The 17,323-nt window shown below is 33.4% G+C and overlaps 1 protein-coding gene across 9 annotated transcripts in view; it reads right to left on the bottom strand.

Moving 5' to 3' along the window:
• AGTPBP1 (ATP/GTP binding carboxypeptidase 1) overlaps positions 1-17,323 on the bottom strand; it is a 170,316-nt gene that overhangs the window by 36,689 nt on the left and 116,304 nt on the right. For all 9 annotated transcript variants that reach the window (XR_004478761.2, XR_007477762.1, XM_049710786.1 and 6 more), the window contains exons 18-21: positions 7,546-7,633; positions 3,992-4,136; positions 1,231-1,384; positions 13-193 (exon numbers count right to left, since the gene is read on the bottom strand). Coding sequence is in view for 7 of the 9 variants with exons in the window: in XM_049710786.1 (XP_049566743.1) it covers positions 13-193; positions 1,231-1,384; positions 3,992-4,136; positions 7,546-7,633 (568 nt within the window). In the remaining 2 variants the exon portion in view is untranslated. The remainder of the gene's footprint in view (positions 1-12; positions 194-1,230; positions 1,385-3,991; positions 4,137-7,545; positions 7,634-17,323) is intronic.

The following is a 17,323-nucleotide window of genomic DNA, read 5'->3' as shown; positions in this document are numbered from 1 at the left end:
TGCTTAACTTACTTTCCATTGATGACACCATCTGGATTTAGCATAGGGACAATTTTAAAAATATAGGATTCCCGTAAGCTCTGAGCAGTAGGGTTATTACTCATGAGATACTCCAATGTTCCTTTCATTACCCAACTTGCATTAGTCTCTCCAGGATGCACCCGAGCAGATAAGAAAACGTAAGGGCGATTTCCTAAAGCAGACATAAAACCTCAAATTAAAATGAACGTCTACTAAAAGTCTGTATGATGTTTGACTTTGGGGCTTTAGAAATATTTCTACTCAATTGTGAATACTGATATAAAGTCAAAGTAGAACTCACTGTGCACCTACTATATACAAGCACTATACTAGGCCTGCTAGAGAAAACAGATATAAAACCCATATAAGTCATGTCTTACATGAATATAACACATTAAATAGTATTTGAGTCATTTATTTCACAACGATTAATCTAACATATAAAATTAATTGTTTAATATTATCTCAGTTTCATAAAGAACAAGCATTTGGGGAAAATAGATGAAATATAAACTTATTTTTCATAAAGTCATGGAAAAAAGAAGGAAAATATAATCTTATTCCCGTTGTATAGTCGCTATGATAAGCACAGAACAATAGGTATATCTGCTCAGAGATTTACAAAGAAAAATATTTTTCACTATACATTTAGATATACAGGGCTACAAAATAACCATTCAATTCACCTGCTCATATTTTCATAAATAGCAAGCTCTTTCTCTTTCCTGAAAATATTTTACTTTCTTAACAAAATTAGAACAGTTTTCTTATATGTATATATATTTTTTTACCATAGCTGTACATTTGAGGCAACTTTAAAAACATAAATGGCAAGGAAAAACAAGTAGCTATTCAGTACTAGCATCAAAATACTTGATAGGTTTATGGTAGTTTTATCTATAAATAAAATTAATTGTAAAGTCTTAAACTGATGGCATAATTTGTTATACTATACTTTGGGTATGACTTCTAAGAATAAGAACTACAGAATACTAGTATCAAGACACCTCAGAGGTCATCTCAGGCAGCTCCCTCATATGAGGAAACTGAGGCCCAGAAGTGGGCCCGAGCTAGGCAGTAACAGGACCCAGACTAAAACCCAAGACTTCTGATGCCTATTCCTAGCACTAATGCCCTTACAAAATAGTCATGAAGCAAAGAAAAATAAGTAAGAATGATTGGTATTGTGAGTGAAGAAGACAAACTTACTGAATTGACAGATATGTTCATAATAATTAGACTCTGGCATTGCTGTTATAGTCACCAAGGGACAGCTGTTTCCAGACAGGGTTTCACATAACACATCTTTTCGAAAATAGATTTGCTGAGGATTGTGTGCTGATTCCAATTTTTGAAGATGCATCTTAATAAAAATTTAAAAGCAAAGTATATAATCATGTAAAAACTCCCTATGATAAACAGAAATAAATGCATCCAGATCTTGAACATAACTAAAAGTGAAATCAGATTCCTAATCCCTTCTCCGGGGATTAGGGTCCAGATGCAGTTAAATATCAGTATTTGGGAACTTGAGAAAGGGGATAGATACAGTTTGGATACCCTTAATAGTGCGATATAGCCAGTGGGGTCAGCAGCAGCAGCCTGTAAATAAGCACATTAGTATTTCTGCAGCAAAGCATATGAAGAGTAACGCTAAGTATCAATATTCTAAATAAGCTCACATCAATTCAGGCCAGGCTTTGCTGCCAAATGGGTTATGAAAATGCTTTTGGTTTTCAAAGCCTTCTGAATGTTGAAATTTTGTGACTATAGATCTGTTAACGGCAACCTGAAATATGGAGAATGAATATTATGCAGCACAAATTTTTTAACAATCTTTCCTGATTTCAAGATAAAGGCTCATTGTAAAATGTCTGGAAGACACAGAAAGTACAAGAAAAAATTTTAAACACCCATAATTGAATCACCTAGATTACTACTAACAAATGCCAATATATATAAACAAAACTGTAATTACATGTAAGACTTTTTATAATCTGATTTTATCATTTAATAATTTATACATTCACATTGATATTCAAAATTATAAATATTATGCCATATCATTAAACATGTTGAATATATGTCTTTTGAAAACACAAGTTTTAATGGCTTTAGTATATGGTCACACCAAAAATAAATTGTTCAATCCCTTATTTTAAAGATACTTAGTTGCTTTCCAAACTTTTGCCTATGTTCATTCACATAATCATGATTTACCATGTGGTCACTATTTCTGGGCTAGAAACTGTGCCAGGCATTGGGGATATAACAATGAATAAATGGTCCCTACCCTAGAGAAAATATACAGTGCTATGAGAGCTTGAAATAAAGGGAAGGGAGCCTTGCAGAGTCTGGGCAGGGAGGAAAGGTCTTCTAGAAAAAAATTACATTTAAAGTGAGATCCAAAGGGATGAGTGAAATGGATATAAAGTGCACTGTAGGCAGAAGGAAAGCATACAGGAAGACCATGAAATAAGAAAAAAGAAGGACATTTCAAAGAACTGAAGAAGATTCATTATAGCTAGACCAGAAAGGGTAAGAAATCGAGAATTTAACACAGAAGGAAGGGCCCGGTAGGCCAGTCCTTCCCAAAGCATAGTATTTGGTAATTAAGATAACTAAGTGGTATGTGGATAACCTTGAAAAAAATTTTAATAGATATGTTTTTTTACTGTGAATTAGAAAAAAGTTTAGCACATTAAACCTGTAATTCCACAGATATTAACTTAGGATGAGGATAATCTTTAAACAGTGAATTACTTTAAAGTCTATTTAAAAATAAATATTAAGTAAATAACAGTTCAAACAGTATGAAGAAATGGCCCAAACTGTGCAAAATAGTGGAGAAATGACTGAATGAGCTACGGTAAGAATTTTAGACTTCATACAAATGGCAAGAGAAATCACTAAGGAATTTTAAGGAGCAGATTTATATGATTAGATTTGCCATCAAAGAGCCCTCTTGCTACAGTGTGATAAAACAGTGATGAAGAGGAAAGGGGATACAAGTGAATTTTGGGACACCAGTTAGAAAGAGGTTGGCATAAGTCCAGGTGAGAAACAATGGTAATGCATGGAAGGCCGTGGTAGTGGGACTGGAAGAAAGTAGGGGCATTTAAAATATACTAAAAAGGTAACATCAGTAAAGGACAGTAACAAATACCATGTAAATAACAACACTATATTTCCGATGCTATGTTATTCAGCACAGAAACATATCGGTTTATACCTTTACTGTAGGTTGGAACCTTACTAAAATAAAGTGAGCCTCATTTAATGTTCTCGGCCTTGACATTTCTTCTGCTCTATGGACTATGTTTTTCTCTCATTTTCTCCTCTCTCATAATTTGGAAGCTTGTTTCTAATCATAGTGTTCCAATTCCTTTCTGGGTAAATTGATCATACGAAGCTTCATGATCCTTGATCATTAGGACAGACATTCTGTTCTGAGTATAAATCTGCCATGCTAATTACTTGAATTTTTTGTTTTACAACGCAAATAATCAAAAAATCTCAAAAGAACCCACAAAACAACTCTTATACCCCATATTCTAAGCAATCTGGATCTAGGACTCCATATGAAACCATTAGAAGAAAGGAATTCACAACAGAAAACTTAAATTGCATATACATTTTCTACTGTTACATTTTCTGTGAGATTCAATGCTTTTCATTAAACAAGTAGAAATCTCACCTAGTTAAAATTTATAAATTGTGATTTGTAGATTTCTACCCAAAGTGGAAAGTAAAAATCATGTCATATTTCCATAGTATTTCTATTAAATAAAAATGAAGACTACATTCCCATTTTACTTTAATGATTTCAACAAATGTATTATTTTCTGAAGTCATCAACCCTGAATCTTTTTCTTATTTAGATATTTAATTAAAGCAATTTTTCTTCAATTATCTGACACATACACATACAACACAATAATGGTCACAGTACAACTTAATGAGTTCTCACCTGTAAAGTTGAATACGTATACGGATAGTGATAAGCAAAATAGCACACATCATCTTTATGTGGAAAAATGACAGTGAATGTAATTGTATAGTAGGATTTTCCCTTTTGCCCACCTGCAGCAATTGAACTTCTTGAGAAGTGATTTCTGCAACAGAAATGCATGTTTATTTCATCCACACCAAAATTCTGGTTTTTCTTGCTATTTTAGTAAACAGAACTTCAGAAAAAAAAAAAGAAAACCCATGGTTTGTAAAAAAGTTTAACTGAAATGCTCTTAAAAATTAGACTTGGGGGACTTCCCTGGTGGGCTAGTGGTACAGAATCTGCCTTACAATGCAGGGGACGCAGGTTTGATCCCTGGTCACGGAACTAAGATCCCACATGCCGTGGGGCAACTAAGCCCGCGTGTCATAACTACTGATCTCGTGTGCCTCAACTAGAGAGCCTGAGTACCGCAAACTACAGAGCCCACGTGCTCTGGAGCCCGCTTACCACAACTAGAAAGCAGCCTGAGTGCCACAATGAAGGATCCCACGTGCTGCAACTAAGACCTGATGCAGCCAAAAATAAACAAATCTCTAAAAAAAATCAGTATGTTGTTTAAAACAAAAATTAGACTTGGTACTAAAAAAGCAGTTAATTGCTACCAGCCAACATCATGACTTTCCACTTCTGGATTTACTAATTAAATAGAGCTACTACTCTGTACATCAATAGAAGTTTTAGACCCCCATTCTTTGATAGCCATACATATTACTGGATCCAGGCAGTGATCACCAATGGCTGCTGCAACCATTGGATGAAAGGCAGACGGATCAGACGACAATACCTGAATTCACTGATCAATTTTAAAATTACAAAAGAAGAAATAACCAGAGATGATGTATTTCCTAATATGATGCAACAGGAATTCCCTGCACCATCTATGAAGTACTCTTGTCAAAAATGAAACCTGAAACTGATGAAGCTTCTACATCTAACTATGAGTTAATAGGAGATTGGTGAGATAGAAGAATTCATTAACACCACAGGGATGCAAATCAGCAAAATCCAAAATGCGGAAAATCCTGCATGACAAATGATCTAATTTCTTCAATAAATAAAGGAGAAATTTAAAAATAGAGAAGAAGGAAGCCTATAAATTAAGAGACTTAAAGAACATACGTGTGATCCCTTGGTTGGTCTGATTTAAACAAACCAACTATAAAGTAACATTTATGAGACAAGTAAGTCCGAACATTGACTGGATATTTTATCATATTAAGGAATTTTCTTAGGTGTGACAATGGCCTTGTGGTTAGATTGTCTTAAATATGTATCTCAAAAAGACAAAGACCTTTGAAGTATTTATGGATAAAATATATCTGGAAAAAAATAAGGATAAAATATGTCTTAAAAAATTCAGTGTGGAGGTAGGGGTGAAAGTATAGCTAAAATGAAACCATGTGTTGATAATTGTTGAAACTCAGTGATGAATACATGGGGCCTCATTATTCTATTATCCACTTTTGTAAATGTTTGGAGATTTCCATAATAAAAAGTTTTTAAAACTACATATTACTTTCCAGACTTTAAATATCATTGAGATATGATGACCTAAAGATGCTTTGGTCTATCAACTTCATTTCTAAAATTCCAAATCACCTTGTATTATTTAAGCCATGAACTGAAGAAAAGCCATGGCCTACAGATTACTTATTCATGCACACAGACATTCAAGGTAGATCACAACCTTAGAACTACCCTGGGATCAGACCTTCTAATATAATCTTATAAAAATCAAGCTTGCTATTAATGAAAATAAAAGAACCCTGACGTAAAAGAATGGTAGAGTCTTCATTAACTTAGCCACTACATCTTGAATAGATACTCAATGACAAGGTGCTAAGAGTTGAGGAAAATGCAAAATAAGGTCCGGAAGTAGATCCTGCCAACTCTTTCACTCCAAAAGCTTAACATCTAATTGTGGAGGTATTTATGTCACCACATTACAGCTACATGGCATTTTATAGGTTATATGCACTCACATACTCGTGGAAAGTAGTTTTATTCTCATTTTACAGATGACACAAACAAGAATCAAAGGACAGTGCAAAAATAGTTTTTAATCCCCACTATCTGGATTTCAAGCTTGAGGAAAGCAACTAGAACAGTGCTTGTTACATAGAAAGTGGTTAATAAATATCTGTTGAATTGGCCTGAATTCCAATTCCAGATCTGGAAGTAGCCAAAAGAAAAAATAAAAACTAAACAAAAATCCTTGCCATCATCCCTTACATAAAAAAAGAAAAACCACCTGAGATGCTATGACGATTCACTTTACAGTGTGAAAAAGAAAAGCATTCATTGATTGATGATTTCTATTGTGCAAAAGAAAAAGCATGAAAGAAATACTTTTTGAAAAACATTGTTTCACCCTTTAACAATTTAAATCATTCTGCCAAAATCTAACCAAGCACTTCCCAGATAATCACTGCTCCACTCCAACTTATGAGAAAGAGATAAATGATAAAGTATATTTATATTAGCCTACCATTAAAAGAAATATGAAATTCATTCAGGTGAAGAAGAATTACATATAACCTTATGCTTCTTTCCCTCATTTATTTACTATTTATTTTGCTAATAAAATGGGGAAAACCCTACTGAGATTAATTCCAAGGAACGATTTCTTTCTTAGAAAGCAATAGCACTTAAGATCTAGGTTTTTCCAAAACCCTATCTAAACCATTAAAAACAGTTTAATTTTAGAATTCTTCTTCTTCTAACGGATAAAACTAAAAGAAAAGGAACATTAGTGCTAGTTAAGCACAATATAAAATATAAAAAGTCAAAATCCACTAAACAGAAATGCCAGGATTAAGATTAATAACAGAGAAAAACAGGGATGTCAAGTGCATTCAATAGTGGATAGAAGTTATCTTGAAATGTATTACATGCAGAAACAGTAAAAATGGGAAGCAAGGCATATGATAATCCTAGATCACTTAGTCATGAATTGAAGAATAATCTAATTATTCCACTGAAGCAATAAATGATTTCTAGCACTTATTTTAACTTGATAAATAGATCACCTATTTGAAGTCAAAGTTGAACTGTGAAAGCAGAAGTAATGTAATTGTGGAATACATCTCCAAGTAAAGTATTTTGGAAGTTAAAATGAGGTAAACATTTGTGTGCAGAAGAGAAAAGAATTACACTCAATATCACCAGAATAATAAAAAAAAAACACTGTAAATTATTTCCTAGAGTTTCTAATTTCAGTCTTACTCAATGAAGTTTCCAGAGTTTTAAAGCTAAAAAAGTTGAGAACACATCTAAGTGGGGGAGGCAAGATTTGGACCTAAGTTTGTCGTCTGTCTACAAAACATGTTTTATTTCCACTAAATATACCCCCATAATGGATCTCAAATTTTTAAAAACTCTGTTGGAAGTAATACTAAACCATATCACCAAATTCAAAGAACACAATAACTTTTTATCTTTGAACTGAAATAAGATGAATTAATATTTCCTTCTGTAAACTGATGTCCTATTACTGTCAGAATACTTACTTATAGTAACAAATGTCAGTCCCCACACGAATCCACCATGGTCTAGAATTTAACGCTTCCTGAACCGAATACATGAGTGGTTGCATACCTTTGACAGAGAGAAAAAACAGAGAAAATTCTTTTCAGAATTTTTGAGTTAAAAATTAATCTTGCCATTGTAGAAAGCACCAAACATTCAGGAAAGCTAAAAGAAAATACATTTTGGTTTTTCAGTATGCACTTAAAAAATCTGAGATCTTTCTTTAAAATCTCCTAAATCAATCAATGATATGTTTTATTTCTAGTTTTAACTAAAATGGAGTTACAACTTCAATGAGTGAAAAGTCATTAAACATTTTTCTATTATCTTTTCTATATTAGATCATTATATACATTATAATGTATAATTATATATAATATATTAAAATTATATATATGTAATACATATTACACTAAAAATTATACATATATTCCTTATAACAAGTGAAAGAGACAAAAATATATATTAAATTAAGTATGATCACCCCTCTAACTCTCCATAGATTCCCATCTACACCAAGGTAAGGAAAACAATGCCACTAAAATGGCATGACTGTTTTCTTCCTCAGCCTTCTCCATACAAATGGGTGTTTATAGCATGGAGAAGGAGAGAGGGGATGAGGAGGAAGAGGGACTGTTAACAAAAACAGAATTAAATATATAGTATATTTTCTTAGGTAGTTTTAGAAATATACTTTCCACATGCACTTTAAAGTCATTCTAAAGGTTTCTAGGTTTCTAACCGGAATTAATGAAATTCATACGTTAATTTTGGAAAGGTTGACAATTTTTATTGAGATCTTGTTCAACTTTCATTTCTTCATTTTCTTGCTACAGAACCATTATGTTAAACTTATCTCTGAGTATTTTTATTAGTCTTTAATAGTCTCTTGGGTTTTCTAGGCATACAAATCATATCATTTGTAACTTAAAATATTTTATCTCCTCTTTTAGTATTTATAAGAGTTACTTTATTTTCTACTTTTATTATATTTAGAGAAATGAAACCACCTCAAAAATGATTCTGAATATAGTGGTAAGAACAAAACTCTGTCTTGATAATTTCAATCAAAACAGTTTGCCATTCAATGCAATTATTTGCCTATTGTTTTTTAACAAATCAACTTTATCTTATTTAAATAATAGAAAGAGCTAACACTGAATAATTTCTATGTGCCAAAGACTGCTCTAAGCATTTTTACAAACGTTAAGTCATTAAATCCTCACAACAACCCTCTGTGGTAGGTGCTATGATTATTCCTATAACTGGAGCAGTTTCTCCCATAATTCTTATTACATTTAAGTGTTTTTAATCATTTCATTAAATGCCTTTTCAGCATCCAGTAACAGAATCACATGGCTTTTCTCCTTTGGCCTCTTGATGCAATAAATAGATGGATTTCCTATTGTGAACTATCTTTGCATTCCAAGAAAATGCTATTCTTTTACTGCTGTATGATTAAATTAGCTAAATCTCATTTAGAATTTCTGTATTTAAAAATTGGTCTTTAAAAAAAAATTACCTTTACCAAGCATTGGTATAATATTATACTAGCTTCAGAAAACCATATTAAAACGCTGCCCATCACTTATTAGAATAAAAGTAAAATCTATTTTTTTAGAAGTAAATATAATTTAGCTGGAATATCATCCTGATATGGTGACTAATAAATACATTTTTTATTTCCTTTTCAACAGTTATAGTCTGTTCAGAATCTTTACTTTTTTTAATCAATTTCAGTATTTCTACGTTTTGTCTATTTCTATCTCATTATTTTCGGCATTTTAAAAAATTCTCTTCTCTATCCTTTTGGTTTTATTTTTTGTTTTTCTAATATCTTGAGTACTTATTTTTTGAGTACTTAAAAACTGAGTACTTGAGCAATAACTTATTTTCAGTCTTTTTTTATTTTAAATAATGCAGTTATTAAAGGCATTCAATTTTCCTCCAAATACCAGTTTAGCTATGTCCCATAAGTCTATAAAGTGTTCTCCTTTGCTATACTTTCTAGATCAGAGCCATCCAACTAAACTTTCTGCCAGAATGGAAATGTTCAATATCTGCACTGTCCAATGTGGCAGCCACTAGCCACGTGTGGCTATTAAGCACAGAAAATAAGCCTAGTGCCACTAAAGAACTGAATTTTAAATTCTCACAATAACTGTCTTCTAATCAGGTTGTAATTCTCGGAGCTTTTGCTCTACCTATGTGGGTGCCATGTGGTTATGGCTGTTGTATGGTATAAGAGGTTAGTGTTCTGTATAGCAAATGAAACCATCAACAAAATGAAACAGCAACCTAACAAATGGGAGAAAATATTTGCAAATCATATATCTGATAAAGGGTTAATATCCAAAATATATGAAAAACTCATACAACTCAATAGCAAAAAAACACACAATCTAATTGAAAAGTGGACAGAGGATCTGAACAGACATTTTCCAAAGAAGATATACAGATGGCCAACATGTACATGAAAAGGTACTCAACATCACTAATCATCAGGAAAATGCAAATCAAAACCACCATGAGATATCACCTCATACCTGCTAGAATGGCTATTATCAAAAAGACAGAAAATAATAAACATTGGTGAGACTGTAGAGAAAAGAGAACCCTTGTGCACCGTTGCTGGGAATGTAAATTGGTGGAGTCACTATGGAAAACAGTATGAAGGTTCCTCAAAAAATTAAAAATGGAACTACTGTTTGATCCAGCAGTTCTACTCCTGGGTATTTATCCTAAAAAACTAATTCAAAAAGATATGCACCGCTCCCCACATGCTCATTGCACCATTACTTACAACAGCCAACACATGGAAGCAACTTAAATATCCACTGATAAGTGAATGGATAAAGAAGATGTGGTATGTATATAATGTATGTATGAGTGTGTGTGTATATGTGTATGTACATAGTGGAATATTATTTAGCCATAAAAAAGGAGGAATCCTTGCTATTTGCAACAACATGGACAGACCTTGAGGGCATTATGCTAATAAGTAGGACAGAGAAAGACAAATACTGTATGATCTTGCATATGTGTGGAATCTTAAAAAAAACAAAAACCCAAACTCATAGATACAGAGAACAGAATGGTGGCTGCCAGAGGCAGGGGCTGGAGGGGTTGGTAAAGTGGACAAAAGGTATGAACTTCAGGTTATAAAACAACTAAGTCATGGTGATATAATGTACAGCATGGTAACTATAGTTCATAATACTACAGTGTGTATTTGTAAGTGGCTCAGAGAATAGATCTTAAGAGTTCTCATCACAAGAAAAATAAAGCGTAGTGATGGATGTTAACTAGACTTACTGTAGTGATCACTTCACAATATATACAAACATTGAATCATTATGTTGCACACCTGAAACTAATACAATGCTATATGTCAATTATATCTCAATGGGGGGGAGATTTGCAATTATTATAGCATCTGCAAGGACTGCAACTTGTAAATACACAATATCCAGTCAGCGCCTTTAACCCTGAATTATTCTTTGTCTGACATTAATATTACCACTTTTCCTTTATTTGCATTTACCTAGTTTATCTCTGCCCAATTGTTTCTTTCAACTTTACTTTATCATTTAATTAATAAACACACACACATATTCTCTGACCCTACAAATTGTATAATTTTTGATATCTGATTTTTGAGGACATTTTGGCTCATTCATAGTCAGTAATGACAGACAAACATTTCATTTCATTCCTTCCATCTTACTTTCTTTCTACTATTCATTAATTTTTTTTTCCTTCTTTACAACTTATTTCACTTGCTTGGTTACATTTTTCCACATTTCCTTTTCTTCTTCTATCATTTGAAAGGTTTCTTTTGTGTTTCTCAATTCTATTTCCCATCCTAATAGTTATGATTAACTGATATTTCTCTAGTATACTATTATCATATTAAATAACTAAGCAATCCCATCAAGACACATTAGCTTTCACTCCTCCCATATCACCCCTTTTAGAACATTTTCACTTAACACATTTTATAAATTTCAAGTCTTCTATCTTGAGATCTTTTTCCTCATTTATTTTTCTCAGAGAGGGTTCAGGGTAGCAGATTTTCTGAATTCTACATATACACAAACATGCAGTTTGTTGGCCGTGACAAACAAATGACACATTTTGCAAAAGACATTTGGCGCTCCTCTAGCTTCTAGCACCACAGATGAGAGTCCAATACTAACCTAATTTTTTCACACGCAGAACAACATAGTGATCAAGAGCATGCAGTCTGTAACCAGACTACCTGGGTTTGAATTCCCACTTTACCACATGCCACATGCATGATCCTGGTCAGATTACTAAACCACTCATGCCCCCTTTTTCTCTTCTGTGGATAACAACCATGCTAGGTTGGTTTGTTGTGTGGGTTAAGAGTATCACATGTGTTAGCACTTAAAGAAGGCCTGGAACATGATAAATTTTCAATAAACATTAGCTGCTGTTATTATCAATATTATTTAAGTACTGTAACCAGTTCTTTTAAAGTGGAAGTACGTTAAGATTTTCTCTTTATATCTGAAACTCAGGTATTTCACTGGTACATATAAAAGATTCCTGTCTTCCTTATTTCTTCCTAGGAGTCAGTGAGGCATTTCAATCCAAAACTTCAACCTCTTCCAGGCACACAAAACTCATAATAATCGTTAATTATAGTAAGGTGGAACAAGGTTCAGGCTGAAGTCAAAGGGCATAAAAGATTTATCTGAAGTGTTCTAATTTTATAAAAGCAATGTATTCTCTTATTACTTTTAAAATGATGGTTAATTCTGGTCACAGTGAAGGGAGCTATATTTGGAAATTCTGACCATAATGAAAACCATCTTAACAAAATAGGTTGCCCCAGTAAGAATAAATCAAATGAGGTAATTCAGATTGAATAAATCACAGTCTACTCAACCTGATATTTGAGTAACTGATTTAATCATTAGCCAAAGGATAAACTTTTATGTGTATAAAATAAATACATTAAGAACTGTCAAGCTTGTCACTTGAATACAGACAATCAAAATATTAAACTGCCGAAGTGAAACCAACATCCAATGGCAATAGCCTCTAATAATATCTATGTAAAGGCTTAAGTTGTACTGAGTACATGCTCAGTAACAAGTGCAGATACAATGAAAGACAAGGTGTTTTAGGCCTTAATCATCAAATGTATTGTGAATCACAGACTCAAAATTTTCAAGTTGAAGCTAACACCATCGTTTAACAGATGAGGGGGAGCTTGAATAACCTGAAGGTACCTATCACAAGCTGCATATATGTTATCAGTAACTGTCCAGAGAAAAAAACACATGCTTCTAATATGGCTGGTATCATAGCAGAGTCATACTAAAAACAGGAAGATGAGATTCTTGGCCTGGAGGGTAATGGTAGCCACTTTAATCAGAATCACTCCACACATCCTCACCAAGAACAAATAAATAAATTCAACAAGTAGCACAAATAAAAACTACACACGCCCAGGCCTTCAGCATTACTGGAAGACAGAATATAACAGACTTCAAGTTGCCTTTATGTAGAAAAATGGGCAAAGATATACCACAGAAGTGGAAACAATAAAGGAGGGATTGAAATCATGAGCTCAAAGTAGATTGCAGGCTAAAAAATACTAAGTGACACGAAGAAGGAATTTTATGAAGTCACAATTCACAGTGAAAATATAGCAAGATGCAATATCTATGCACCAGATAAGACCAACCTCTTATATAAGGCAGAAACTAGAGGAAATACAGAAGTATTAGAAACATACTACTGATAGCAGATGCTAACACTCCACTCTCAGTACAAGTCAGACTGATTAAACAAAAATTAAGAATATTTATATAGATCTAAATAACATAATAAGGCAAATCTTATACAGATATGTTGAATACTGTATCCTGATAGTAGAGAATATACCTTCTTCTAAGAGCATGTGGAATATTCACAAAAATTGACTATATATTAGGTCAAAAGGAAATGTCAGTTCCATAAAAGAGAAATATTACAAACAAAACTCTCTGATCACCATGTAATAAAACTAAAAATTAAAATCAAAATGAAAAACAAAACAAAAAGGGAGGATACCCATGCAGAGGCAAGGGAGACAGGTTGACTTGGGTGTCAGATCTTGAAAGGTGTGAGGAGGGCATCTGCCCGAAAGTGCAAAGGACAGACTGTTATGTACACTGGAACTGATCAAATAAATAAATATATTAAGAATAGTAGAAGCCAAAATTCTCCATGTTGGAGAAGGAAGTTGTAAATATGGAAAGAAAACTAGAATAAATCCTGTGCAAGTGAAGGTATCAGTGTAACTTCATGGAGATACTGTGTGTGTGCTTATGTGTGTGTTTGTGTATAACATGCACACACAAAAATAAACATACACATACGTATAACTTACTACCAATGAAAATTTCTATATAAACGCTTGTATATACAAATACGTATTCCCTAGCTCTGTCCATGGACAGGTCCAATAACAATGTACACACTATGCATACAGATCTTATTTTTAAAATACCATTCTCCAAACCAGGGCTCTTTGAAGAAATGACTGTTGAAAGGCAAGATGAGCCCTGAGCATCCTGTGCCAAAAAGCAAGGACACCTATAAAGGATGATGGGGACATGTCAAAAGAACACAAAATGCAGCATGAAGAGATCCCAATGGCCAAATCCTGGGCAATTTAAACATCAAAATAAATAATGATAGCAACAAATTACAACCCGCTGAGTAAAACAGTAAACAATTCTACACTGATACTAACATGTAAAATACTTACTAACTACAGAGAAAAAAGGTAACTCTACAATGGAAAAGTCTGGCAGACACCAACTTAATCAAGTGAATAAATTATTACTATCAGTAATAAAACAAAATCCTGGGTCACCAAAACACAATGTCACTTCTGTGATGTTCCTCCCGAAGATGCCTAACTTAAATCAAATCATGAGGAACATGAGACAACTCCAAACTGAGAACCATTCTACAAAATAAGTGCTATAATTTTCAAAAGTGTCAAGGTCATGAACATTAAAGACCGCAAAACTGTTCCTGACTAAAATAGTCTAAAAAGACTCGACAACTAATTTACAACATGTGGTTTGAGCTGAATCCTTGTGCTGTTAAGGTCATTAATGAGAAAATAGGTGAAACTTAAATGGGGGGGGGGGCTCTAAGGATTAGATGGGATTCATATATCAATGATAATTTCCTGATGTTGATAGCTATCCCATAGTTACATAGAAAAATGCCATGTTTGCACAAAATACACTGAAAGTGTTCTAGGGTGATAGGGCATCACTTTCGAAGCCCAACATGTAGATAAAGGGTATAACTTTTCTGTAAGTTTGAAATTATTTCAAAAAAAATATTTAGAAAATGATGATCATAAACTGAACTACCGTCTTCTTGACATATATTTTGTGCGTGGCATTTTATGTTCCTAATAGGATCTTCATAGTTCATTCGTCCATTGCCTCATTTATTTAATAACTATTTACTGAACATCTACTAAATGCCTTACTATAAATAACAGTGGTCAGCAACAGATACTGTCCCTGATCTTGTGGAATATACAAACAATTTGCGGGGAGGGGCACATAGAGAGGAAAGGTATTAATCAGTCCCGTACAAAAACAACATAAAACTGTGAAGAGCGCCCTAAAAGGAAAAAATTACAAGCAACATTTATCAAGGGGGCTAAGCCAGTCTGGGGAGTCAGGGAAGATTTCTTTAGTCAAGAAATAGCTCAACTTCCAAGTATGGAATTAACTAATGTGAGCAAGGTGGGAATGCTACAGAATTGACTCCAAAATGCTATTTTGTTGCCTGGTTCCACATATGTTCAATTTATATAAGAGAGTGGTTAAAAATCTTCATATATCTGGAAGATATGGGGGAGGAAGGGCAGGGGGAGAAAGAGGGAGCTTGTGACTAAAGCTCTAAGTTACTAAAACGCAAGACTGCCATCTAGTGGTAATTTGAGCAAACCCCTTTCAGGTAAGGGGGGGGGCCAAGAAGGGGGAGGGAGTGACGGATTACAACAGATATATCAGTAGTATATAGTGATATAAATTCTCATATACAAATTTACAAGTAAGATCATTCATTGTGAGAAAACTAAGAAAACTAATATTTAATAGAATCACCTAAAAATTCTCCAAGAAAAGGGCAACTTGTGAAACAAAAGAAACTATAATTCTGCTCTTTTTTGAGGGACACTGACAAAGAACAAGACCTCTACTGGGCACATCTGCTAGAAGAACCAACATTTAAATACTTCCCCAAGCAGCATGTCCCAATGGGGAAAATTTTTTTTTTTACAATTTCCTAATTAATATTATTTCCTGACTTCAATCATGCATGGCAATTAAATAAATTCTTCCAGCTGAAGATGCTTCCACTGCAAATATCTTCAGTCATCATTACATCCCTGAAGTGAATTCAATATGAATCTCATGACAATTAACATTAACTACATAGTTGGTTATCATTTCTTAAAATGTTGAATTCTAATTTACTAAAATATTGGTCTCTCCCTTCTTCTAACTCTATTGATGTTCAGACAAACCAAGATTTGCTGTATGTTGCATTACCCTAACAAATCTAATAGTAGAGTTCATTTGAAAATTACATCTACCTAACAACTCTTTCTACAGCTTCTACCAACCTCCTAGTTAAATACTTACAAGTATAGGAAAATAAAAGACTCACAACAGACAATTTCTTGTCAGAATCTGGGAGGAATCTCTACTAAACTTAAGACAGATGGAGCAGGACTGAAAGAAATCCAGTACAGAATATGCCTCACAATCTATTTTTATATATACATATTTTGGTTCCCCATAGCTAAAAGAAGTGTTGTACTACACCTTGTAGGCCCTTAAAGAATAACACATAAAGAAAATAAAGAACAGCAAAAATAGAAAACATTAAAAAAGTATCAATTATAAAAAGATTTTTAAAATCACATTTTAAAAGGCAAGGGTCGAACAAAATGCAACCTCTATTTACAAAAACAATCAGCAAAGATGTATCAAACAAATTCAAATCAATATAATATAAAAATACAATTCTGGGGCTTCCCTGGTGGTGCAGTGGTTGAGAGTCCACTTGCCGATGCAGGAGACACGGGTTCGTGCCCTGGTCTGGGAAGATCCCACATGCCGCAGAGCGGCTGGGCCCGTGAGCCATGGCTGCTGAGCCTGCGCATCCGGAGCCTGTGCTCCGCAACGGGAGAGGCCACAACAGTGAGAGGCCCGCGTACCGCAAAAAAAAAATACAATTCTGGGAAAAAGATACTGAATGGAATGAATGTGACTATTTTATACTGTTAATGGGTATACACAAAAGGAACAGGAAAAGTTATAAATGTCTATGTGCCAAATGATACAGCATTAAAATTGAAAAAAATATGTATATATTTTAAATACCTCATTTTAAATGAGGTATTGACAGAAACATAATAGAAGTGAAAGACTGTTGGGTTTTCTTAAGCCTTGGGCAAGTAGACAAGATAAAAAATAAAAAGGATACAGAAAACTGAATAAACAAATTTATAACAATAAACTTAACAATGTATGTTAAATTATGTTGCCAACAAAGAATACATATTTTCCAAGAACCTGTGAACACTAAAACTGATCAAGATATTAAGCCATAAAAATTATTTCAAATCATAAATTTCACATCTATGAACAAAACTGATTAAAATTTGAATGCAATGAGAAAAATTATAGCCAAAATAATTTA

Source organism: Orcinus orca, chromosome 6 (genome assembly GCF_937001465.1).
Source record: "Orcinus orca chromosome 6, mOrcOrc1.1, whole genome shotgun sequence".
NCBI lineage: Eukaryota > Metazoa > Chordata > Mammalia > Artiodactyla > Delphinidae > Orcinus > Orcinus orca.
This window is presented reverse-complemented; position numbering and strand designations above follow the sequence as displayed.